Source organism: Oncorhynchus clarkii, chromosome 1 (genome assembly GCF_045791955.1).
Source record: "Oncorhynchus clarkii lewisi isolate Uvic-CL-2024 chromosome 1, UVic_Ocla_1.0, whole genome shotgun sequence".
Taxonomy (NCBI): domain Eukaryota; kingdom Metazoa; phylum Chordata; class Actinopteri; order Salmoniformes; family Salmonidae; genus Oncorhynchus; species Oncorhynchus clarkii.
This window is the reverse complement of record NC_092147.1, coordinates 68,468,007-68,493,813: the sequence shown is the minus strand read 5'-3', so window position 1 is coordinate 68,493,813 and position 25,807 is coordinate 68,468,007. Positions and strand designations below refer to the sequence as shown.

At 44.0% G+C, this 25,807-nt stretch overlaps 2 protein-coding genes across 2 annotated transcripts; one reads left to right on the top strand and one right to left on the bottom strand.

The window, feature by feature from the left end:
- Nucleotides 1-994: 994 nt before the first annotated feature.
- LOC139417106 (uncharacterized) lies at nucleotides 995-22,112 on the top strand. The gene is made up of 3 exons (XM_071166353.1): nucleotides 995-1,170; nucleotides 9,007-9,562; nucleotides 18,102-22,112. Exon 3 carries the CDS (start codon nucleotides 18,111-18,113, stop codon nucleotides 19,680-19,682), a length of 1,572 nt encoding a protein of 523 aa, XP_071022454.1. The 5' UTR covers nucleotides 995-1,170; nucleotides 9,007-9,562; nucleotides 18,102-18,110; the 3' UTR covers nucleotides 19,683-22,112.
- Nucleotides 22,113-23,537: 1,425 nt separating this feature from the next.
- LOC139417094 (dual specificity protein phosphatase 13A) lies at nucleotides 23,538-25,203 on the bottom strand. Its single transcript, XM_071166346.1, has 3 exons — nucleotides 25,040-25,203; nucleotides 24,326-24,543; nucleotides 23,538-24,179 (listed from the first exon to the last, which is right to left on the bottom strand). Exons 1-3 carry the CDS (start codon nucleotides 25,159-25,161, stop codon nucleotides 23,968-23,970), a joined length of 552 nt encoding a protein of 183 aa, XP_071022447.1. The 5' UTR covers nucleotides 25,162-25,203; the 3' UTR covers nucleotides 23,538-23,967.
- Nucleotides 25,204-25,807: the final 604 nt, after the last annotated feature.

The window sequence follows — 25,807 nt, the reverse complement described above, 5'->3', positions numbered from 1 at the left end:
TAGAAATGGTGGCTCTCATAGGGGGCTTAGCAAGCGTAAATCTAAAGAAGGTGAAACAAAAGACGCTTGTATGTGATCCCTCACCTCCTGTGGTAAACACAAATGCTGGGTTATCGTTTTTGTCCGATCATGTACAGGTGTAGGATTTACAATTTGACCAGTATTGTCACAGAAAAATGATCCTGCAGCAAAAGGATTTGAATGTTTAGTGAGTCCATTCACTCTTTTCCGCCAATGTAATGTTGATTGACTGGTGGTTAGGCCATCAGCTGGCCCAAATTAGGCTACATGAAAAGTGCAATACTGTTAATTTAACCTTGTGTTAGTACAGGTTTTCAGTGAATTTATGTAAATCCTTTATGTAAAACAGAGTGATCAAATTCAGAACCTACATCTGTATATTGTCTGTCTATTGTAGCTCCATCGCTTTAATCTCAATTTAGATTGGTGCTGTTGATCCTCGCCCTTTGACCTCAGTTGATTACAGGCCATGGTATCTCATAAGTGATGATCCTAAAGCTTTGACAACTTCTACTGTCAATCTGAAAGGTGTAGATAAAGTGTGACAAAGCAACCCGCAATAAAAACACATTCAATATCTATAGTTTATGAGGAGTCACACTCTGTAGAATCTGCACACTGCGACTCGCAATGTAATATAATTTGCCAGTTTTTGATCTGAATTCCTTTATTTCAGCTCATAATGTCATCCTAGGTTTCAAAATGAAACAGTGCTTTGTATGAATCACAGAAAGCCATCAGACGAGAATCATGCATGCTATGCAGATTCCTTCTATCAGGCAGTGAAGCCAGAATAGGAAAAACAAATGGGTTTAGGAATGCATTCTAGGTCAAGGTGAGTCTGTGTGTGAAACTGAATACGCAGATATACTGTAGAGTAGATGTGTCTCAGGGTTGTGTGCGTAGGCGTGTTTGCAGGGCCAGAATACAAGGAACTGAGCTCTAAAAAGCACCTGTGAATGAACAATAGTGCACTTTGGAACTGCTGATACGCTCTACACTGAATCCACAGTTTTCGCAGGATCAGGCGTGAGCCCCACAGTCAGAGAGGGGTGTTGTGGCTAATGCAGAGGTCGCTAAAACAACAAGAGAACGAAGAAACCAGAGAGGAGCATTGGAGCACCATAGATCTGATCCTGTAATATGAAGGTAATACTATACATGAAATGGGACAGGACAAGTTACAACGCCTTCCAATTTGTCCAATTACCACATACCTGCATGGCTTTGTGTGTTCTTCAGTTGGTGAAAGGTGATTAAACTGTATAAGATAGTTATCGGTTTGAATCCAGATAAGAATTTTAAAGTGTCCAACAGGTCAAATGTTTTGCTGTGTTGTATGTGTGTAGTATGTGTGTAGTATGTGTGTTGTATGTGTGTTGTATATCCCATTACAGAATTTTATCTGAAGCTTCCTCTTCATAAGTTTAGATAAGCCCCCAAACCAGAAAGTAGTAGCATAGTCAAAATGGTATTGAATGAGGGCAGTAGCTAGCACTTTCATGGAGTCCTTATCAAGCAGCTTGAACTTTCTAGCCAAAAACGCAGTCCTGGCATTAACCTTCCCTAGCACCTTATTGGCCATGCTCACACCTCCCAAGCTTCCATCAAGGATACATCCCAAGTAGCTAACAGAGGTTTTAATAGTCAGCACCCCCCCCCCCCCCCCCCCCCCCCCCCCCCTAACTCCACTCTGGTTACAGACGACCTACACAATTTAGGTCTGGATCCAAAATAATTACTTCAGTTTTCCCTAAGTGCAGAGATAGCTTATTATCTCCAAGCCATTTGCTAATGTTAGTAAGCTCTGTGCTAAGTATGCTCTCCAACATAGTTTTACTTTTGTGAGACACCAGAAGTGTAGAGTCATCTGCATAAAGAAAAAGACGGCAAGAACAAGCATCTTTCATATCGTTAATATACAATAAAAACAGCAGAGGCCCAAGCACGCTCCCTTGCGGAACGTCACAACTCATTGGTTTTGCCTGAGACAGTGAACCATTAACCTCTAATACTTAGTCCCTACCTGATAAATAGGACTTTACCCAGCCTAGAGGGACACTGCTTAACCCCAGTGCCTCCAGTTTGGAGATTAGGAGACAGTGGTTAACTGTATCAAAGGCCTTCTGTAGGTCAAGCAGTACCATTCCACACAGATTTCCCTCATCAATTTCTTTCCTGGTGAAGTCAGTCAAGTAAAGTAGACATGAATCAGTGGAGTATGTTTTTCTAAAACCCGACTGAAAATCATACATTAGACCCTGTTTGTTAACATATTCATACATTTGCTCATCTACAATTCTCTCCAGGATATTTGATGTTACACAGAGGATAGATACAGGCCTATAATTCCCAGGGTCAGACTTTATCCCCTTCTTATACAGAGGTATAACTTTAGCTTGTTTCATGTCCCTGGGAGAGAGATTAACGATATGCGTAATACAAGGGCCAATTTGCTCTGCAGAATCTATAAGAAACCTTTCAGGAATATGGATAAACTCTGCCAGCATACTGACTATGTTGGCTGTTGCTACCTTTGCAAAAGAAAAAGAGTTTGGCTGAAACCCTAACTCTACATAATACTTATTGACTTGGTTGCTTCCATACAAACCAGAACTGGTGGGCAGCTTGCTAACCAGCTTGCTGAATTCATTGGCAACCTCTGCTTTTTCATATACCTTTGATGTTCAGTTTAATGCTGTTTAGTTTGTTTTTGGTAGTACTACTACAGCCTAGTTCCTTAAATGATTTCCGAAGCTTTTTAGGGTCATTTTTGTTCTCAATTATTTTCTCAGCAAAGTAACCCCTCTTAGCTTCATCCATCCTCCTCTGAGCTTCATTTCTGTGATGTTTATATAGGACAAAATCATGCTGCTCTTGAAAGTTCTTACATTTTTTAAAGGCCTTGTTCCTTGCTTGGATAGATTCTAGAATCTCATGATTAAACCAAGGGCTAGATCTCTGCTTTACCCTGACCTGTCTAATGGGAGCCATCACATTCACCACATCAAGGAATCTACATTTAAAGTCTTCCCAGGCACTGTCTACCCCTACACTCTCTAGCACAGGTGACCAGTCAATTTTACCCACTTCCTCCCTAAACTTTTCAACACAGTGTTTTTTGAGTCCTCTAATATCTTTAAAAATCCTCCTTGTGCAAAATGTAATAAAAGGATCACTGATTCCATATACTATTACTCCACTCTGCGAGTCCACTCCCTCTCCACTCACTGTCATACAGTATATACAATATGTACACAGCACAAGAGCTGAAAGGCAGCACATGTGGCACTTTCTTTTTGTTCGCTGTCGTGAACACAAACGTGGATATTAGAGTGCAGGTCCGCAGATTAAACTGTCCCCAAGGAGAGAACAGCTTTACTGCAAAATGTTGTAAAATGAAACTTGACTGAGGAGAATGACCTATTATGACAGATAATGTTCAATGCACATATATGTGTAGTCTTCTCTTTCCAAGATAAAATGTTTAGCCTACAGTTGATGCTTGAATAGTGCTATAAAGTTTCTAGCCTTACTCAATCAATCAATCACATTTATTTATAAAGCCCTTTTTACATCAGCCAATGTCACAAAGTGCTGTACAGAAACCCAGACTAAAACCCCAAACAGCAAGCAATGCAGATGTAGAAGCACGGTGGATATGAAAAACTCCCTAGAAAGGCCAGAACCTAGGAAGAAACCTAGCGAGGAACCAGGCTCTGAGGGGTGGCCAGTCCTCTTCTGGCTGTGCCGGGTGGATATTATAACAGAACATGACCATTATGTGCCAATGTTCATAGATGACCAGCAGGGTCAGATAATATTAATCACAGTGGTTGTCGAGGGTGCAACAGGACAGTACTACCTGGTAGAGTTTCTCACACCACAGATGTTTTACTGCTGATGCACCTCTTATGTGTTTGCTTCAGGCCAATGGAACTCCAAGGAGATGGTGTATATCTTTTTTTGTTATTTTCTTACATTTTCTACTATTATTTAACTAGGCAAGTCAGTTAAGAACAAATTCTTATTTTCAATGACGGCCTAGGAACAGTGGGTTAACCGCCTTGTTCAGGGGCAGAACTACAGATTTTTACCTTTGCAGCTCAGGGATTCAATCTTCCAACCTTTCGGTTACTGGCCCAACGCTCTAACCACTAGGCTACCCTGCATCCCCATGTATATCTTTATCTCTGACGGTCGTGGTTGGGAACAAGGCATACTGAAACAAAGCATTATTCGGATATCAATGCCTTTTTTTAAATCACAGACATTGTTAATAAAACGTGTTTTTGTAATGTTTATTCAAATTTTCACGGATAGTTTGCATAAAGAATTGGAGAATTGTTTGTGTGTGCAGGGATTAGGAGGGGATCTATTCAGTGAGCCGAGTGTGTCAGTCATCCATCCTCTTTTCAGACAGTTTTCTTCTTGGTGCTCTTCTCTGCCAGTAATTATATCTGAGCAGCTCAGGCTTTCTTGTCTCTCACAATGCCGGGAAGATAACACAACCATGTTAGGGCATTGCTGTTGCTGAGATCCCTTGTCGTAGCAGGGTTGTATGATAGTGCATCTAATTTCATTTCAGTCTGAAATTCAACAGACAATTTGTCAATCTGTCTCATTACCCCTTCTGTCTGATTCTATTCAGGTCCTGAAACTGTTACTATAATTGGAACAGGAGTTCTGACATCATTCTTAGCAGTGTAGGTTGTCGGTCAGCAGGGTAACACACTATGGGTTTGCCTCAATCCTCCATCCCTCGCTTACTGTCACTCTTTGAAGATAACCCTTAATCCCCACCTATATGTCTCTGGTACAGCCCCCCTCCAGATGTTCAGTCTGTCTTAATGAGACTGGTGCTCCTAATAATAACTCTTCCTCCCTCCCCTCCCCCCAAGGCCGCTACAACAATCACAACCACTGAGATACAGACACACAAGCATAGCCCATCCAATCAAACGCAACCCCTTTCCACACCTCAATAAGACTTGTTAACAATGCTACTCCAGGCAATGTGTGAAAATGATGTTAGCTTTTTCATAAAAGCATGAAACTTAGTACGCTTGTATAGTTTTGGGTCCTGGACATTTTCAGAAAGGGAGCCATTGCAAAAGCGCCTCTTGGCAGCCAATTCTATTTTCTGCCATAGCCGGTCAATCCATTTTCCTTCATATGATTACAATGGTAATATGAATATGGATTACTGCCAGTACAACATCATAAACAGTTTTCATTATTATATAATGGTCAACGTGGTTGAGCCATGGCAAAGAAATCAAATTAAATTGCTGTTTCTAAAAATGTACAAAATAGAATATATATTTTTTATACATAATGCTGGAAAGTGAAGCTCAGTTTGGGGGTAATGCCATCAAGCTTTTTTTAGTCAACCATTTTTGATTCTGCATCACCAAAAATGTATGGAGTCAGCCATTGACACCAAGCTAAGGCAGGAGCAAGCAGGATTCTGGGACAAGGATGTATGGTCCCCCCACTTCCCCATTCTCACTTCATAGATGTCAAGGCTTTTGCTAGTATACATGGTGAAACTCTCTGGAAGATCTTGAGATCCGATTCAATATACACTAATCAAGGTATACTATTTTGACCACTTTGAATGCAGTGTCATTATGGGCAAGTCTGCGCGGTTCACTGTGTAGTCTGGAGTGAGACAGGGTTCCATCATCTCTCAGATCCTCTTCCTTATTACTATTGACTGGATCATGACCAAAACCACATCATACAAACCCAGAGATATTCAGTGGACCCTGTTTTCCCAGATGGAAGATCTCTAAACTTAACCAAAAACCTCACATTGTGTATATGCCCAACTCATCCCATCTGGAGATCTGATCAATTCAGCCTCAAAACAAATACAAATATAACAGCAATGTCAAATCAGTTGTTTTGCATACTTTGTCCGTGTTTGGAGACAAATCTCAGGCTAGGGTCTTGTACACTCTGATCTACTATGACTCTGTTGGTCATCCATGTACTTATTATATGAACAACTGTCTGGTGGTCAGATGTACTCTGCTGTACTTTCTTGCCTAAATTGACAGCTTGTCACAGCTCGCACTCCAACCTTTTACTATGTACAGCTAAAGATGGTTTCTTCCAGCCACATACAGTAGCTGCTGCTTGCTCTTTGGGGTCTCGGCCGGGTTGTTGTAAAGCACTCTGTGAAAATCGCTGTTGTGAAAAACGCTATGTAAATAACGTTTGTTTTCATTGATTTTGATGCGATGCGAAATGAGCTTAATTGATGTTATATTGACTGCTAGTGCCATCATAGAGGAGAATTGTGAAGTGTTCAAAAATGAAAATGTTCTGTTAAGAAATATAAGCTGAGGAGTGGTGAGTGGCATTTGGGACCAGCAATCGCTTGAGGTACATACCTGCCCATGAAATCACCCCATGAGCTCCCTTGGTGCAGACCAATCAAATGCCCTTCCTGTGTTCTGTAAATTTAAGCAGCGTCACACAATATCCACTTTCATAACCAGGGGCAAGAAGACAGCAGCTGTATGGCTTTCTATGCCACATACATGATATTCTATTGTGTAAACATTGTCAGAAACTCAGAAACTGACATTTTATTGGATTGTCTTCCATGGCTTACCATGGCGGTCCACTAGTAAATAATCATCTGAACAATTTATGATGTTGTACATGGCAACATCGTAATCCGTGACCATCAAAACATAGGTGTACACATCACCTTTTCTGTGTTATCAGGTTTGGTTCAGCAAATACGAAGTAAAATACATTGTCCAGTTATGGCAGAATAGAAAAATGTCCGCAACGGCCACCAGGAGGCATTTTTGCGATTGCTCCCTTTCTGAAAATATTCATGCTTTTGTGAAAAAGTGAACATATCACCTAAAATTAGGCACATATCACCTGGACTATAAACAACAATATTTTTTGTATCTACAGTGCCTTGCGAAAGTATTCGGCCCCCTTGAACTTTGCGACCTTTTGCCACACCAAACATGTGGAAGAAGGTGCTCTGGTCAGATGAAACCAAAATTGAACTTTTTGGCAACAATGCAAAACGTTATGTTTGGCGTAAAAGCAACACAGCTGAACACACCATCCCCAATGTCAAACATGGTGGTGGCAGCATCATGGTTTGGGCCTGCTTTTCTTCAGCAGGGACAGGGAAGATGGTTAAAATTGATGGGAAGATGGATGGAGCCAAATACAGGACCATTCTGGAAGAAACCCTGATGGAGTCTGCAAAAGACCTGAGACTGGGACGGAGATTTGTCTTCCAACAAGACAATGATCCAAAACATAAAGCAAAATCTACAATGGAATGGTTCAAAAATAAACATATCCAGGTGTTAGAATGGCCAAGTCAAAGTCCAGACCTGAATCCAATCGAGAATCTGTGGAAAGAACTGAAAACTGCTGTTCACAAATGCTCTCCATCCAACCTCACTGAGCTCGAGCTGTTTTGCAAGGAGGAATGGGAAAAAATGTCAGTCTCTCGATGTGCAAAACTGATAGAGACATACCCCAAGCGACTTACAGTTGTAATCGCAGCAAAAGGTGGCGCTACAAAGTATTAACTTAAGGGGGCTGAATAATTTTGCACGCCCAATTTTTCAGTTTTTGATTTGTTAAAAAAGTTTGAAATATCCAATAAATGTCGTTCCACTTCATGATTGTGTCCCACTTGTTGTTGATTCTTCACAAAAAAATACAGTTTTATATCTTTATGTTTGAAGCCTGAAATGTGGCAAAAGGTCGCAAAGTTCAAGGGGGCCGAATACTTTCGCAAGGCACTGTATCTCAGCAGCATGCACTAAGCACAGCTAATTAGGAAGATCAAAGGTTACTTTTGTTCCCTCTGCTAGATAAATATAATTATTTAATTTGACCCTCCATGTACAACTACGATATCCCAAACAAGGACATTTGATATGTCTGATAGGCTTTGTCATGACTGCCTTTTGTTTGATCACACATTTTCTGTCTTCCAATCAAACACCCTCTCTGCCTGTGTTTTTCACCGGTTACTGTGGTGAGGATAGGTCCTTTACTAATCTTTACCCTTCTCTCGCACAGCCAATGGACTCACACTGTTGCATTTGAATGTTGTCCAGGGGTGTCTGACTCACATGTTATCAAAGCAGGATATAGTATGTTGGTTGCCCCCGGATACTTATCTACAGTCAGTTTTGCATTCCCAATTTTTAAGGTTATGATTTGGGAAAGGTAAGCTGATCCTAGATCTGTGCTGAAGGGAAACCTTATGAATTACAATAAATACTGTTTTATAGTGTCATAGCTATCTAATCCATTCTACCACATAGTACTACAATACTCCCATATTCCCATTACTTTTCATCTTAATATGCCAACTCAAGCAAATTACATTCATGCTTTTCATTGGTTGTTTACCAATGATTAAGGACATACAGTACCATGGCATGTGACATCCATGCAGAAGTAGTAGACTTAAAATCACATTGTTCTCTTGTAACTTGACAACTATGAGCACTGTCAATTCCAGGTGGACATGTTTTCACTGTCTGTCGCCACCCAGCAACTTAGAAAATGAACATTCATCCGGGTCCCATTGAGTATTGCAGTTTCCATAGCAACAGGGACAGAGTGATGGAGAGTGGTCGAGAGTGATGGGGAGTGTGACAGGGAGTAGGTGAGGTAGAAGTCGAAATAATGTGTGTGTGTGGGTTCGTGTGTGTGTGGGGGGGAGCAAGAGAGAGAGGAGGATGAGAGAGAAAGAGGAGGATGAGAGAGAGAGAAAGAGAGAAAGAGGAGGATGAGAGACGGAGCGAGAGAGGAGGAAGAGAGAGAGAGAGAGGGGAGGATGAGAGAGAGAGAGAGAGAGAGGAGGATGCAAGAGAGACAGAATGTCTGTGTGAGGGGGTGTTTTTTTCACCATCAAACCTTCTATTTTTGCCAGAGCATTCATTCATGCAATTTCCTCTCTCTCTCTTCTTCTTCCAGGTGGATGGAGTGGCAATGAAGCAGTCTGCCTGACTGAGCATCTCCTCATTATCATTCCCCCTCCCCTCTCTTCATCCAATTCCCTAGTCCTATCTGCCATCCCCCTCTCCACCACATACAGAGCCAAACAACTACCACCACCGATCACTAACACCATCGCACACACATATAGAGACACACACACACACAAACACACACACACTACCCCTCTCTCCTGGGATACGATTTGAAGATTCACAAGTGCAGCCTCTCATTTGTAATCAGATGAAAGAGAGGATAATCTCAAGGTTTGCCCAATCTTGTTCCCGGCCAGGATAGAGGGACGGAGGAGGAAGAGGAGGAAGAGACTGGAGAGGAGGGAGGACTCTGTGGATGGTGCGTGGCTAAAGGAGATCACCTGTAGAGAACCACTTTCCTTTCCTTTCAAACAACCTGGACTAACAGGAGTTTTATCCTGGGATCCTGGGGGATAACTTAACTCTGACACAAAGAAAGAGAGAGAAAGAGAGAGTAAATAAAGAAGAGGAACATAAGGATCTTATATTTTTTCTAAAAGGTAAGCAGGGGTTACAACAGAGACCTTTCAGGTTGAAAAAAGTGAAATCGCTGCATTCCAGAGGTGTATAAATGTTGTTGTTGTGTTTGTGTTTGTGTGTGTGTGTGTGTGTGTGTGTGTGTGTGTGTGTGTGTGTGTGTGTGTGTGTGTGTGTGTGTGTGTGTGTGTGTGTGTGTGTGTGTGTGTGTGTGTGTGTGTGTGTGTTTGTGTGTGTGTGTGTGTGTGTGTGTGTACATGGTTGGGAGTGGGGATTTTACTTACAGGTTATTTGGGGGGGGAAATGAATCCAGGCCTTGAGTGAGTCAGTCAGTCACCATCTGGCCCTGGTCTCATACACACTTCAGATACTTGGCACATTAGTATTGTTTAGGTGTGTCTATAGCATAGTAGCAGGAATATCCCGTTGTTGCATTGCGTGAGGTACATTCTGAAATGTTTGAAGCATTTATGTAAAAAGAAAAAAGGCAACTAATGCATTTATCTGACTTCTCACACCTCCATTTTCATACTACCACACATCAGGTGTTGTGTTCTGCTGTCAGTGGGCAAAGTGTTGGTATTCCTTTCTTTATTGCTGACTGGTCGCATGCTCCTATAAACCTTTAGGCCACATCACCTGCCTGCTTTGTCTATTTCCAGAAGTGACCTAACCTCTGATTTTACCAGCTTAGACGTAACCAATTTATAGGAGACAGATGACTTGTTGTGCCTCTGTGCTTAGTTACACTTTATTTGGATAGTCCGGATAGTCAACTATCTGTTCATAAGCAACTGCTTGCTAAGGTTAAGGTTGGGGTTAGGGTAAGGGTTAAGGTTAGGGTAAGGGTTAAGGTTAGGGTAAGGGTTAAGGTTAGGGTAAGGGTTAAGGTTAGGGTAAGGGCCAGGGTTTAGTAGATAGTTGAAATGTTACTGATGGTCTGTAGATGGTCTGTAGAGCATGTACAGATGGACTTTCCAAAAAGTGTTACTCTGTTGCTCTGTACTTCAGGTCAGCTTGCCCACTGACACCAGGCCCTGCAGTGATTCCATTGCACAATGTTAAATTACTTACACAAACACATAATGTTGTAATTGACTGTGAAAACACTCAGCTTTGAGCTGTCAACACAGGACTTCAAGAAATACATTGAACAACACATGTCATGCATGTTATCCCAAAAAGACTGTTCATGTTGTTGCAACTGCTTTCTTATTCAGTCTGTAAAGCCCTCACAGAGCCCCTACACGTTACTAATGAGGAGGTGTACCATGGGACTGGGGTGGGATGGAGAGCTACCATGGGGCGTTAGGCTCCCAGGGTAGAGCAGGCTCATTGGTGATGCTTTTAAAGCTAAACTGACCCTAGAGGCCTCTTATGTGAAGTAGAATAACAAGACACTAAATGGGAATGAAATGCACCATTTTAAAAAGCCCATAGAAGGGTATATAGAAAGGCCAAATTCAAATTCTATTGTTAATGTGTACCAGTCTGGTTTTAGACCAGGACATAGCATCTTTTCAGCAGCTATGCTCGACTTAAAGTGTTAAATGGCTTAGATCATAGGAATCACTGTGTTGCTTCATTTACAGACCTATCCAAGGCCTTTGATACTGTTGACCATCCTCTACTCATTCAAAGGTTGTCTGAAATGGGCCTCGGCCAGATGTCTCGCAAATGGTTTGGGCGCTGTCAGAAAAGGACACTGTGTGCTTTCTGATGGTGTCAAGTCAATCTCACTAAAGGTGTCCTCCAGGGGATGATTTTGTGACCAGTCCTCTTTACTATTTATATCAATAATATTGGTCTATCTGCAAAAACCTGTAACATTCATCTGCATTCAGATGACACTGTTATGTATGCTGTTGCGCCTACTGCTGACCAGGCTGTTGGCGCTGCAATCAGATTTTTGTTGCCTTACAGAAAGCCCTTGTTGATTTCAAATATGTACTTAATGCGGGAAAAACTAAATGTTTGTTGTTTTCTAATTCTCATACAAATATTTCAGATGGTTCTCTCAGCGAGCAGATTCCAGCCTATAAATATCTAGGCTTTTGGATTGAGAATGTGAGGTTTAAACAAATTAATGAGCTAATTAAGAAGTGGAGATTTAAAGCAGAGCACATAAAGAACATGCACCATACATACACAATGTATCTTTGCAGTCTTACACAGGAGAGTAATTACATTTACATGTTAAGGGTACATTTTGGCTGTATAGAACAAATATTTCAAGAGTCTAAATGAAAATAAATAAGAAAACCTTCCTGCCAGCTCTTGATTATGGTGACAGCATTTATCAGAATGCAGCAACCACTACTCTTAAACCCCTGGATACACTGTACCATAGTGTGCTTTGCTTTATCACAAATACTCATCACTGCATCATTAATCAGGTGGTCGGCTGGACCTCTCTAAATTCCTGTAGATGACTTCATTTCTACCTTCAAAGCTATGCTGCACAAGTTTCCAACTCACTTCTCTGTTAAAGTAGAAAAATATCAGGCACCAAACCCGCTCACAGGGTTGGTTAACTTGAGGTTTGTTGTGTCTCTACCGACCTAGGTCGATTAGTTCTAACACCTCATTTACAATCCTCATCACATCTTGAATCCCTGGTTCCAATAGGGCAGCATAGAATACTGATGAGGAATGAATTCACTGAGGTTTGAGTGTGTTTTGGTTGAAATAATTTATTTGTGAAATGTAGTATATCTGTCACGTTCGTCATAAGGAGTAGACCAAGAAGCAGCGTGGTATGTTTCCATCCTGTATTATGGAATAGAAAACTTCAAAGAACAAACGAAACGGGAAGCTATAATAATGCTCACAGGCAACTAAACATAGACAAGATCCAACAAAGCACAATGGGAAAATGGCTACCTAAATATGATCCCCAATCAGAGATAACGATAAACAGCTGCCCCCAACATAGACATATAATTCACCTAGATAACCCACCCTTAAATCACACCCCGACCTAACCAACATAGAGAATAAAGGCTCTCTACGGTCAGGGCGTGACAGTACCCCCCCCCCCCCCCCCCCCCCCCCCCCAAAGGTGTGGACTCCGGCCGCAAAACCTGACTCAATTGGAGAGGGTCCGGGTGGGCATCTACCATCGGGGGCGGCTCTGGTGCGGGGCGAAGTACCCACTCCGCTCGTGGACATGTCATCGGAGGAACTGGAACGTGGGTCGTCGCCAGAGGAACCGGACCATGAATCATCACCAGATGCTCCGGACCGTGGATCGTCGCCAGATGCTCCGGACTGTGGATCGTCGCCTGAGGCTCCGGACCATGGATCGTCGCCGGGGACTCCGGACCGTAGATCGTCGCCGGGGACTCCGGACCGTGGATAGTCGCCGGGGACTCCGGACCGTAGATCGTCGCCGGAGGCTCCGGATTGGGAACCCTCGCAGGAGGCTCCGGACTGAGAACCCCCGCTGGAGGCTCCGGACCACAGACCGTCGATCGTCGCTGGAGGTTCCTGACTGCCGGTCGTCTCAGGAGGTTCCGGACCGTGGACCGTCTCAAGAGGTTCCGGACTGTGGACCGTCTCAGGAGGTTCCGGACCGTGGACCGTCATAGGTGGTTCCGGACTGTAGACCGTCGTTGGAGGTTCCGGACTGTGAAACGTCGCCGGAAGCTCTGGACTGGGACCTGTCGCCGGAAGCTCTGGACTGGGAACTGTCGCCGGAAGCTCTGGACTGGGAACTGTCGCCGGAAGCTCTGGACTGGGAACTGTCGCCGGAAGCTCTGGACTGGGAACTGTCGCCGGAAGCTCTGGACTGTGGAGGCGCACTGGAGGCCTGATGCGTGGGACCGGTACAGGTGGCACCGGGAAGATGACACGCACCTCAGGGCGAGTGCGGGGAGGAGGCACAGGACGTACAGGACCTTGGAGGCGCACTGGAGGCCTGATGCGTGGGACCAGTACAGGTGGCACTGGGCTGATGACACGCACCTCAGGGCGAGTGCGGGGAGGAGGCACAGGACATACTGGACTATGGAGGCGCACTGGAGGCCTGATGCGTGGGACCGGTACAGGTGGCAACAATCTGATGACACGCACCTCAGGGCGAGTGTGGGAGGAGGCACAGGACGCACTGGGCTGTAAAGGTGCACTGGAGACACAGTACGTATGGCCGGCGCAGGATATACTGGGCCGTGGAGGCGCACTGGAGGTCTGGTGCGTAGAGCTGGTATAACCCGTCCTGGCTGAATGCTCACTTTAGCCCGGCAAGTGCAGGGCGCTGGCACAGGACGCACTGGGCTGTGAAGGCGCACTGGCGACACAGTGCGTAGAGCTGGCGCAGGATATCCTGGACCCAGGAGGCGTAATGGAGACCAGGAGCGCTGAGCCGGCACAACCCCTCCTGGCTGGATGCTCACTTTCGCACGACAAGTGCAAGGAGCTGGCACAGGACGAACTGGGCTGTGGATGCGCACTGGAGACACATTGCGTATCTCTGCAAAACATGGTGCCTGACTGGTCCCACACTTCTCACGGCGACTGTCTTGCTCCAGACACCAAAACATCCACTCCACCTCATCACTCCCCTCAACTATCTCACAATACTCCTCGCTCAGTCTATCCCAATATTCCTCTTCGCTCTCAGACTCGCCCCTCGACTTTGCCGACCAACTCGTGTGCACCCCCCAAAAAATATTTGGGGGCTGCCTCTCGGGCTTCCATCGTGGTCATGAACTTCGGAGTCGCCGTTGATCCTCCTGCGTCTGCTTCCATGGAAGGCTTTTGTCTCCTGCCATTATGGCCACGCCGCACGCCGCTTGGTCCGTTTGTGGTGGGATCTTCTGTTACATTCGTCTTAAGGAGTAGACCAAGAAGCAGCGTGGTATGTTTCCATCCTTTATTATGGAATAGAAAACTTCAAAGAACAAAACGAACAAATGAAACGTGAAGCTATAATAATGCTCACAGGCAACTAAACATAGACAAGATCCCACAAAGCACAATGGGAAAATGTCTACCTAAATATTATCCCCAATCAGAGATAACGATAAACAGCTGCCTCTGATTGGGAACCATACTAGGACAACATAGACATATAATTCACCTAGATAACCCACCTTTAAATCACACCCCGACCTAACCAACATAAAGAATAAAATCTCTCTATGGTCAGGGCGTGACAGTATTTGTAACTGCTGTATTTTGTAGTTAATTTTTTTGCTGTTTTATTGAATTAGCATGTTGATTTGTGAATTGTTTGTTCTTAGGGCACTATTGAGAATGAGACCCGTGCTTCTACACCTGCATTGCTTGCTGTTTGGGGTTTTAGGCTGGGTTTCTGTACAACACTTTGAGATATCAGCTGATGTACGAAGGGCTATATAAATACATTTGATTTGATTTGATTTGGTCTCAATTGGGCTCCCCTGAATAAATACAAGTAAAAAAATACATTAAAAAATAATACATGTTAATAGATTGAGCAAAACATCATTTTTAATCATCATTCCTGTGTTGGGAAGCTTGTCGTTGGTTAAGTGAAACCTGTTTTGTGTATACAGTATAAGGGTGTTTGACTTAAAGGTTATGTGACCGAGGTTTAGCACTGTAGCCGACATCGTATCATCACGCCATGTCACAAGTTAACACATCCAGTACAAAAGCTTTAGAGAGGCTACATTGGAGACATCCCTTAATGCTCTCAAAGAAGACACAGACAATCCTGTGTTTCTCCTGTAATCTTATAGAACATCGAGGGGCCGATCCAGACCTAATCTGACGGGCTAGTCTCCGCCACTGTGAGTGAGGTATACCTGACTAGTCTGCTCATGGTGTAACAGATGGGATTGTACTTCGTAACTCAATTTCTTTCTTTCTTTTTATTGAACCATTATTTAACTAGGCAAGTCAGTTAAGAACAAATTGTTATTTACAATGACGGCCTGCCAGAAGGCTAAAGGTTTCCTGCGGGGACGGGGGCTGGGATTAAAGAACATTTAAATAATAACAATATAGGACAAAACACACATCACGAGAAGAGAGACACCACAACACTACATAAAGAGAGACCTAAGACAACATAGCATGGCAGCAACACATGAAAACACAGCATGGTAGCAACCCAACATGACAACAACATGGTAGCAACACAACATGGCAGCAGCACAACATGGTAGCAGCACAAAACATGGTGCAAACATTACTGGGTACAGACAACAGCACAAAGGGAGAGAAGGTAGAGACAACAATACACCATGCGAAGCAGCCACAAGTGTCAATAAGAGAGTTTTTGACTGAAGAGATGGCGATAAAATGGTCCAGTTTGAGTGTTAGATGCAGCTCGTTCCAGTCACTAACTGCAGCGAACTGAAAAGAGGAGCGACCGAGGGACGTGTGTGCTTTGGGGACCTTTAACAGAATGTGACTGGCAGAAGGGTGTTGTATGTGGAGGATGAGGGCTGCAGTAGATATCTCAGCTAGGGGGGAGTGAGGCCTAAGAGCGTTTTATAAATAAGCATCAACTAGTGGGTCTTGCGATGGGTATACAGACATGACGAAAAAAAACTATAACTTGGTATTTGTTTCATTAGTCTATTGTTGATACAGTCCCAAAATGTTTTGCATGTCAGCAATCAAGTTTTCAAGATAAATAACTTTCAAAATACAGAAATACAGCCGGTAAGATGCATTTAGCATCATATTTTGCACCATCGCAAAAGTCAATACAGTGCCTTGCGAAAGTATTCGGCCACCTTGAACTTTGCAACCTTTTGCCACATTTCAGGCTTCAAACATAAAGATATAAAACTGTATTTTTTTGTGAAGAATCAACAACAAGTGGGACACAATCATGAAGTGGAACAACATTTATTGGATATTTCAAACTTTTTTAACAAATCAAAAACTGAAAAATTGGCCGTGCAAAATTATTCAGCCCCTTTACTTTCAGTGCAGCAAACTCTCTCCAGAAGTTCAGTGAGGATCTCTGAATGATCCAATGTTGACCTAAATGACTAATGATGATAAATACAATCCACCTGTGTGTAATCAAGTCTCCGTATAAATGCACCTGCACTGTGATAGTCTCAGAGGTCCGTTATAAGCGCAGAGAGCATCATGAAGAACAAGGAACACACCAGGCAGGTCCGAGATACTGTTGTGAAGAAGTTTAAAGCCGGATTTGGATACAAAAAGATTTCCCAAGCTTTAAACATCCCAAGGAGCACTGTGCAAGCGATAATATTGAAATGGAAGGAGTATCAGACCACTGCAAATCTACCAAGACCTGGCCGTCCCTCTAAACTTTCAGCTCATACAAGGAGAAGACTGATCAGAGATGCAGCAAAGAGGCCCATGATCACTCTGGATGAACTGCAGAGATCTACAGCTGAGGTGGGAGACTCTGTCCATAGGACAACAATCAGTCGTATATTGCACAAATCTGGCCTTTATGGAAGAGTGGCAAGAAGAAAGCCATTTCTTAAAGATATCCATAAAAAGTGTCATTTAAAGTTTGCCACAAGCCACCTGGGAGACACACCAAACATGTGGAAGAAGGTGCTCTGGTCAGATGAAGCCAAAATTGAACTTTTTGGCAACAATGCAAAACGTTATGTTTGGCGTAAAAGCAACACAGCTGAACACACCATCCCCACTGTCAAACATGGTGGTGGCAGCATCATGGTTTGGGCCTGCTTTTCTTCAGCAGGGACAGGGAAGATGGTTAAAATTGATGGGAAGATAGATGGAGCCAAATACAGGACCATTCTGGAAGAAAACCTGATGGGGTCTGCAAAAGACCTGAGACTAGGACGGAGATTTGTCTTCCAACAAGACAATGATCCAAAACATAAAGCAAAATCTACAATGGAATGGTTCAAAAATAAACATATCCAGGTGTTAGAATGGCCAAGTCAAAGTCCAGACCTGAATCCAATCGAGAATCTGTGGTAAGAACTGAAAACTGCTGTTCACAAATGCTCTCCATCCAACCTCACTGAGCTCGAGCTGTTTTGCAAGGATGAATGGGAAAAAATTTCAGTCTCTCGATGTGCAAAACTGATAGAGACATACCCCAAGCGACTTACAGCTGTAATCGCAGCAAAAGGTGGCGCTACAAATTATTAACTTAAGGGGGCTGAATAATTTTGCACGCCGAATTTTTCAGTTTTGATTTGTTAAAAAAGTTTGAAATATCCAATAAATGTCGTTCCACTTCATGATTGTGTCCCACTTGTTGTTGATTCTTCACAAAAAAATACAGTTTTATATATTTATGTTTGAAGCCTGAAATGTGGCAAAAGGTCGCAAAGTTCAAGGGGGCCGAATACTTTCGCAAGGCACTGTATATTGATATGCAAGCAGTAGGTCCTGTCAATTATTTAAAAAACATTGAAATTCTATCTGTCAAGTCTGTCGTTACAGTACACTAGCTCCCAACAGGATGAGTCATCTCATAATAAATCAATTAGCATAGTACCAGATCACTGGTTTCATCAGGGAGTCCTCATGCATAGACTGTGTACAGTAAGCTCCCATTGACATAAATAAGAGCTTATGTCCCTGTCTGTTTCCATTGTGTTCCAGGGCTTTCCCATGGCAGAGAGTGGGCATCCCGTGTCAGCACTATACCCACCAGGGGGCAGTGTTTCCCCTGACTCTGCCCTCTGCACCGACCCCCTCCTGCCTCTCTCTAAGAGCTCCACAGATGGGCTGACAGGTCCTCTGAAGCAGGAGGAACTCAGGAAGGGCTCCAGTGAGCATACGGCTCCATGCTCCCAAAGAGACAGAGAAACGGGCAGACAGAGGCCTTCTCAGGTTCTCCAGCACATCATCCAACCGGACACATCTATCCGCGTGGACCCCAGGAATATTGTCCGCCCTCACACAGCCCATCACCACGAGGAGGGCGTCACCAATCATGGTCACCAAGCCTTCGGAGAGAGCCAGGCACCCCACCCCTTATCATCATCACAGAGAGACCTGGGAGGACTGGATCTATCCAGGCTGAATGTCCAGAGGAGTCACTCAGATCCCCTCCACATGCTCAGGGAGGTCCCTGCCCCTCCACCTCACAGTGAAACCAGCTGCCCTTCGTGCCCAGGGAGAGACTACCTTTCCCAGGATGCCTCTCATAAGGCTTTCTCCACCTTAGCCTGCAAGCAGCCCTTGCAGTTCCAGCACTGCAATACGACCACAACCAACCCCACTGCCTGCAGACGGGGAAACGGCGGGGGAGGCAGACCCACACAGCAGCCTCAAGACGGGTGTGTCAGGGTCGGTGCCCCTAGCCCCTCTAACACAGCCGCTAACGTCGGCGGTGAGGCCCAACGCCTACAATCATGTGAGGAGGCCATCTGCTATTGCACTTTCGTCCACCCCCACGGGACGTTGAAGGACACTTTTGCGGCATACTGCCACTCCCAACCCATCCCCACCCCTGCCCAGCTGCTGCCACACCTTCCGGGCACAGAAGCTGAGTTCAGGGACCAGAGGGTGCTCCCGCCTCACCTGGCGCCTACCCTCCTCTCCCTCCCTCGCCTCATGTCCTCCGTCAGCGAGACAGGGCTGGATGCCAAGCGCCTGCTGCAATGCTGCAACCTCAATTGTAACCTCAACTGCTCCTGGGCCAAAACTCTACACCCTAGTGGAGCCCTGCAGCAGGACATTCAGAAATATAGCTGTATGAGCAGCAACAATGGAGCCACCAGGGACACAGGGACCATGATGTCCCCCAGGGAGCTCAGGGACGTGGGGGTGCAGACGGGCCAGGTCCACGAGACGTGTCCGGCCCACGTGTTCCCCCAGGTCTGCCTGGTGGAGGAGAACGGGAATGAGAACGGGAACGGGAACAAGAACGAGAACGGGAATGAGACAGACACGTCCCAGAAGCCCCCAGTGAAGGAGGTGAAGTGGGATGCGGAAGGGATGACATGGGAGGTGTACGGGGCTTCTGTGGATCCTGAGGAGCTGGGCCTGGCCATCCAAAAGCACCTGGAGCTGCAGATCAAGGAGACTGCTGGCCTCGCTGCCAAGCTGTCCCGCCAGGATCCAGCTACATCCAGGAAGAGCATTGGTGGTGCCGTTGGCTGGAGGAAGAGGAGCGGGGTGTTGGGCTATATCAGAACCCCAGCCTGCTGCGCACGCTCCAGCACGGCCGTGGACTGAGAGGGGAAACTTGAACACTGGGTTCCATGGTCAAGATGGCAGTTGCTTTATTGCACATCAAATGTGACTCCAATTCACCAGAGATAGTGTCTGGATTAGGTCTGGATTAAGAGAATCTGTGTGGCTGTCAGAATCATGGCATGTGTACAAGAACCTACCATCATATTGCTGAAAGAGGTGAATGGAAAGACAGTGAAAGGTTCCATTTGGATGGATTTGATTGGTAACGGTACCTTCATCATCACCGTAGATGCCAAGTGATAGAACAGAGTGCTGCCATAACAGTCATACAAAGTGATATAATGTTTTCTTACTCATTTAAGAATGTTTTTTTTACTGGGGGGGGGGGGGGGATAACTCGATCTGAACAAGGGGTTTCTGTAAACGAACATGCATAAAGGTATAAACAACACAGTGTAGGACAAGAAAGCTCCAATACAGCACAGACTTCGAATCACTATGGCTAGAAATATGTGTCTATCTTCCACTAATTTCTGATGCTATGATTTAGTAAAATTCTGTGTGAATGTTTGAAACATACCGTATACTGTATAGGATTTAGCACATGGTAGAGACCACAGAAATGTATACCTTTTCACAATCACTTCTACCGCTCCGTATTCACATAGAAAATATAGAAAAGTTATCACAATGCTGAATTGACAGTACGTCATTAGACTAGCATAGAGCAAGACTTAAACTGACCTCCGATGATTCATGCAACACTGTGATGCAGAGGAGAATACCGTGACATAGAGAAGGGGTTAACAGACTGGAGAATGTGTATCAAGAACGCAAACATCTCATCACATCATACAATATATTAATGCACATAACAATAGGTGAAATGGCGTGTTTGTGAATACATTTTTCATTCCATTTTTCAACTTCTCTTATATAAACAGTTATTGCATTTGACCCTTTAATGCCAGGTAGACAAACTCATTCTATGGAGGGCGTAGTGTCTGCTGGTTGCTGATTTTCCCTGTTAATTAAGACCTAGACAACAAGGTGCGGGAAGTTCCTTATAATCAGTGGCCTTAATTAAACAATGAAGTACAAGAGAGGAAGCAAGAACCCGCAGACACTCAGCCCTCCGCGGAATGAGTTTGACACGCGCTTTCATGTATATGTTCTGTGTGATGATTGTCTTGTGGACTCAAAACCACAGCCAAATAATTATTTTAGTCATATATCTAACCAGAAGGTTAAAAGTGAACTGTTAACCAGTAAACAGTCATGTTGTTTATCAAATAACAATCACTGAAAAGACCCACACCTCTACTCTGAGTCTGAATTCTATCACTACTGTAACAGTATCTTGTCAATTTACTGTGCCATAGCAATGTGCTGCATTGGTATTGTAAAATGGATGAGTTACAACTAGCCAGTTAGATTGATAAACCTGTCAAGTATGTAATTTACAACATATTGCATTCGCGAGAGATTTTGACCAATCACAACAAACACAACAGGTGCTGTAACCTGATTTAAAGTTGCTTTTTACTGTGGCTACAATGCAGCGAGAATTCTTTAATCATGATATCAGTTGTATAATGTCGAAGAAAGCTATTGTTGTTTATTAAGTAATGACCAAGCTTGGCATTAAAGGGCTCTTTTGTTTTTTACAGAATAATTTGAATACAATTCATTTATCCTACTTTAGTAATAATCACAAAGTTGCCATTTCAGGTCACAGCACAGGTTGTTCAGTATTGTTGGGTTTCTATTGGAGGCCGTGAGACCAGATGGCAGGTTAAATAGGAGTCCTTATCAGTAGAATATTACTGCTGTTATCAAGTCTTTAAAACACCCACCTGTATTGATGGTTATCTGTATTGATAATTATGTCCAATGTAAGTCGATTTGTAACTTGGCAAACCCAGTAATACCCCAAATGAAGGGTCAATATACAGTATGTCTCAGATAATGTGTTCTAGGCTACTGTTGATATCAGCAATAAAGTATCTTAGATGAAGTTGTGATGGTGACGTCTAGGAAACTGTGTTTCCCCCCTCTGTATTATGGAGCCTAAACGAACCTCTGGTGACACTAATGTCAGAGTGTAACACTAATGCAGTCACTACAAATAAAAAATATGTTTTTTCTTGCTGTATCAGAATCAATGTCACTGGAGAGGCAAAATTCACAAAATGACAAATATTTTTAGACTACGGAAGGTTCAATCTGCAATTGAGAGCTTGGTAAATGTAACCATTGACCATGCATGATATCAAAATTATAGTTTTAACCATGTTTTGAGGCTATACAGTGTTCATTTAGAATCAAGGGAGTAAAACAAGCTTATATATTGGGTTCTGATGGCGCACAACAGTTGAACTAAGCTCATGAGGCATTTATACGTTATTTTCCTTAAGAATCAATGGTTGTATATCAGTAATAAAAAATAAAATAAAAAATACGTACCAACCGAAGATTTCCCCTTTAAATGAAACTGCAGGGTGTGTGTGTGTGTGTGCGTGTGCACGTGTGTGTGTGTGTGTGTGTGTGTGTGTGTGTGCGTGTGTGCACGTGTGTGTGTCCTCTGCTCCTGAGGAGAAGGTCCAGCTGTATGAGTTGGTACAGGAAGCCAGAGTTTGGTCCATAATGGCATCCACCAGAGAAAGGTATATCATCATATACTGTACGCCAGAACACCACGGCGGCTGATGCACATAGCACAGTGGACAAACACCTTGACTCCAGGACATACATAGTATTATACCTCAATAACCATTTTGTTTCAGAGCGGTGTATGTGTGTGTTTGTGACTGCACTCAGCGTCTTGAGTCATGGTGGTATAAATTAAATCTGCAGTGGGGTTGAAGTGAGGATGAAGGTTAAACTCCGTGTCATCTGGAGCCTCCACCACACCATAGTACTCCACCGGCAGGTCGCTATAGTAACCTGAGCCAGTGATGATCCGGTGACAGCCGTCCGTACTGTTTACGATGTGGGTGATACCCAGAGATGACAACAGGGCTTTATCACAAGCCACAGCCCTGCATATTACATACTGTTCTATAAACTATAATTCTACACACACACACACACACACACACACACACACACACACACACACACACACACACACACACACACACACACACACACACACACACTCTCCGATGTAGAGGTTGGGCCAGACTAGGTCCTACAGGCTGCCTATTGGTCCATAAGATCTGACACAGCTCTGACAGATGGAATGTTTCCTCTTGGTTGGCTGACAGACCACTGCAGCGGCAGAGACCAGTGTGTGTGTGTGTGTGTGTGTGTGTGTGTGTGTGTGTGTGTGTGTGTGTGTGTGTGTGTGTGTGTGTGTGTGTGTGTGTGTGTGTGTGTGTGTGTGTGTGTGTGTGCGTGTGCTTGTGCATGTGTGTGTGTACCTACTGGTTGCCGATGTAGAGGTTGAGGTGGCCGGTGGGCCGTCGGTTAGCTAGCAGGATCTCCAACCGCTCAGGCAGACGGACACTCACATCACCGCTCCCTCAGAGACATGCTGACACAGTCTGGAGAGGAGGTGTGTGTCACAGTGACAGCTAAACCAGAGCAGAGCAGAAAACAATCTGGTCAGGTCAACAATTTCAAATAAAACGTCTTTGCCCTCTGATCCAAGTCAACTTACTTTTGACAGGCAGCATAGTCCCTCCTCTCACTGTGTCTGCTCCTCTTCCCACACACACCTGCAGTTAGTTTCCATTTTTAACCCTCTGTAATTCCAAACCTCCTCACCAATGACGAAAACATCCTCCAGAATTTACTGAACAGCTGACACTATTCAAAATGTAGAGGAGTTATTGTTCATACCATAGTTGTAATAGACATCTGAAAGTAACAAAACAGACACCAAACTGGAAAAAAAGTACCTTTTTAATTGTGTAATCTCATTATTAGTGTTTCAACTGATAGATTTCCAGGAGACAATGCTCAGCTGCACAACTCACAGCAGGTTCAACTATCACCACTGGCTAACACAGGGATGTTGAAAAGTTCAAATTCTTTAGATATTTTTGATTTTAAAAGGCATTGAGCATCGACATTATCTCCAGGGAATCCTGCTACCGCATTATATGGTATACACAACATGCTGTGTATATACAACATATAGTATATACAACATACAGTATATACAACATGCTGTGCTTTAATACCAGTTTGTACCTACTGTAAAAGTCCTACAACTACATATTTTCAACCAGTATAAAGGATTGTGTGTGAGATGGATAGATAGATATGAGGTGAGACGAGCAAGGGATGGGAGGAGAGAGGGATGAAAGAAGGACTGTCAGAGAAGAGGACATAGTCTCCTCTTGCGTGTGAGCTGTGTGTCGAGGGTGAGCAGTAGTGACAGGAAATGTCTGTTGGGGTAGATGGCGCGTCGCTGGGTCACATGTTTGAGCGCGGTGCGAAGCGGCAGACGACAGTGCATCATCAGGAACGCCAGCACCAGCGTGGCGGAACGACTAATACCCATGATGCAATGCACCAACACCTTCCCTGGAGAGGATAGAGAGAGTGTGGGAATAAAGAGAAAAGGAGGGAATGAAGGAAGAGGCAGAGTTTGATGAAGGAACTCAAATGTCCCTAGAGACAGTCTTAAATAAACTGTACAGAAGTAAACACCTGCATTAAAGTGCCCCTACCATCTTTAGTCTTCAGGGCCTTGTGTATGAAGTCAGCTGCAGGTTTAAAGTACTGGCTGAGGTCAAAATGGGATGAGTCTTCTGTAGGGAAGCCACAATACACACAGGTGTTTCCATAGTAATCCTGGTCACCGATGCTGCCCTGCTTAAAGTGAGCTGCGTTCAGGATGTGTGTGATGCCAAGCTTCTTTAATGCACCCCTGTTCTGAGCTATGGCCCTAAGGGAAAGACAGAGGGTGAAATATATGGGGAGAGAGAAGTGTGAAATGTGAGATTGCATAACTGTTTGAACAGAAATAACATGCAGAGAACGGATTAATCAGTGAACAGCCTGGAATAATATAGACAAGATTTAGGCAAAAAATGAATGCAGTAGTTTAAAAAAAGAGCAATATTCTGTAATTCCATGTTCGGTATGTGTTCAACAGTGTTCTGTAAGGTTTAGTAGTGTTCAGCAGAGTTCAATAGGGCAATAGAGTCCACTATAGGAACTTGAGATGCTGAATTCCAAATCAACCTCTAGCCTCTGACCCTTAGCCTCTACTTTTTAGCTCTTACTCATACCTCTGTAGAACCAAAAGGATTGGATAGGGGGATCCAATATATTTAATCTATTATTATCTCTATTGCCGTATTTCTAAAACCCATCCAACCCAGGGGCAGGGGTAAGGGAATTTTGAAAAGAAAAAACTAAAATAAGAAACAAAAACTTACACGTTTCCGATGTAGAGATTAGGCCAGACCTCATCTAGTGGTGTCAGTTCAAGCTTGCAGGACTCCAGGATTGACTCTAGTTCTTTAATAGCCACCAGGTCTTGCTGCTCTCCCTTTGACATTCTCCCTAGACAGTGGAACTACCTTGACTGACTCAACTACTGCAGCCCTCTGGCCGTGTGTGACCAACTCCAGCAGGCGAGGGTGTGTGTGTGTGTGTGTGTATGGGGGTGGGGGTAGGTGTGTGAGGGACATAAGCAGGTGGCTGCTGGTTGTCCACCGATTTAGCTCTGGGTTCAGCCTGTTCTTTCTTTCTCTCTGTTTCTTTCTCAGTCTGCCTCTCTCTCTCTTTCAGTCTCTCCCTCTCTATATATACAGTGCATTCGGAAAGCGCATTTACTCATCAATCTACACACAATACCCCATTTTAACAAAGCAAAAACCATGTTCAGAAATGTTTTCAAATTTGTTAACAATAAAAAATTTAAATATCATATACATAAGTATTCAGACCCTTTACTCAGTACTTTGTTGAAGCACCTTTGGCAGCGATTACAGCCTTGAGTCTTCTTGGGTATGACACTACAAGCTTGGCACACCTGTATTTGGGGAGTTTCTCCCATTCGTCTCTGAAGATCCTCTCAAGCTCTGTCAGGTTGGATGGGGAGCGTCGCTGCATAGTTATTTTTTGGTCTCTCCAGAGATGTTCGATCAGGTTCAAGTCCGGGCACTGCCTGGGCCACTCAAGGACATTCAGAGACTTGTCTC

Excerpts from the sequence above, each read along its gene's own strand:
- LOC139417094 (XM_071166346.1), bottom strand. The coding sequence starts at position 25,161 with ATGTCAAAGGGAGAGCAGCAAGACCTGGTGGCTATTAAAGAACTAGAG. Across the intron at positions 24,544-25,039 it reads AATCTCTACATCGGAAACGT|GGCCATAGCTCAGAACAGGG; the intron begins GTAAGTTTTTGT and ends TCTTTCCCTTAG. Across the intron at positions 24,180-24,325 it reads GGCCCTGAAGACTAAAGATG|GGAAGGTGTTGGTGCATTGC; the intron begins GTAGGGGCACTT and ends TATCCTCTCCAG.
- LOC139417106 (XM_071166353.1), top strand. The coding sequence starts at position 18,111 with ATGGCAGAGAGTGGGCATCCCGTGTCAGCACTATACCCACCAGGGGGC.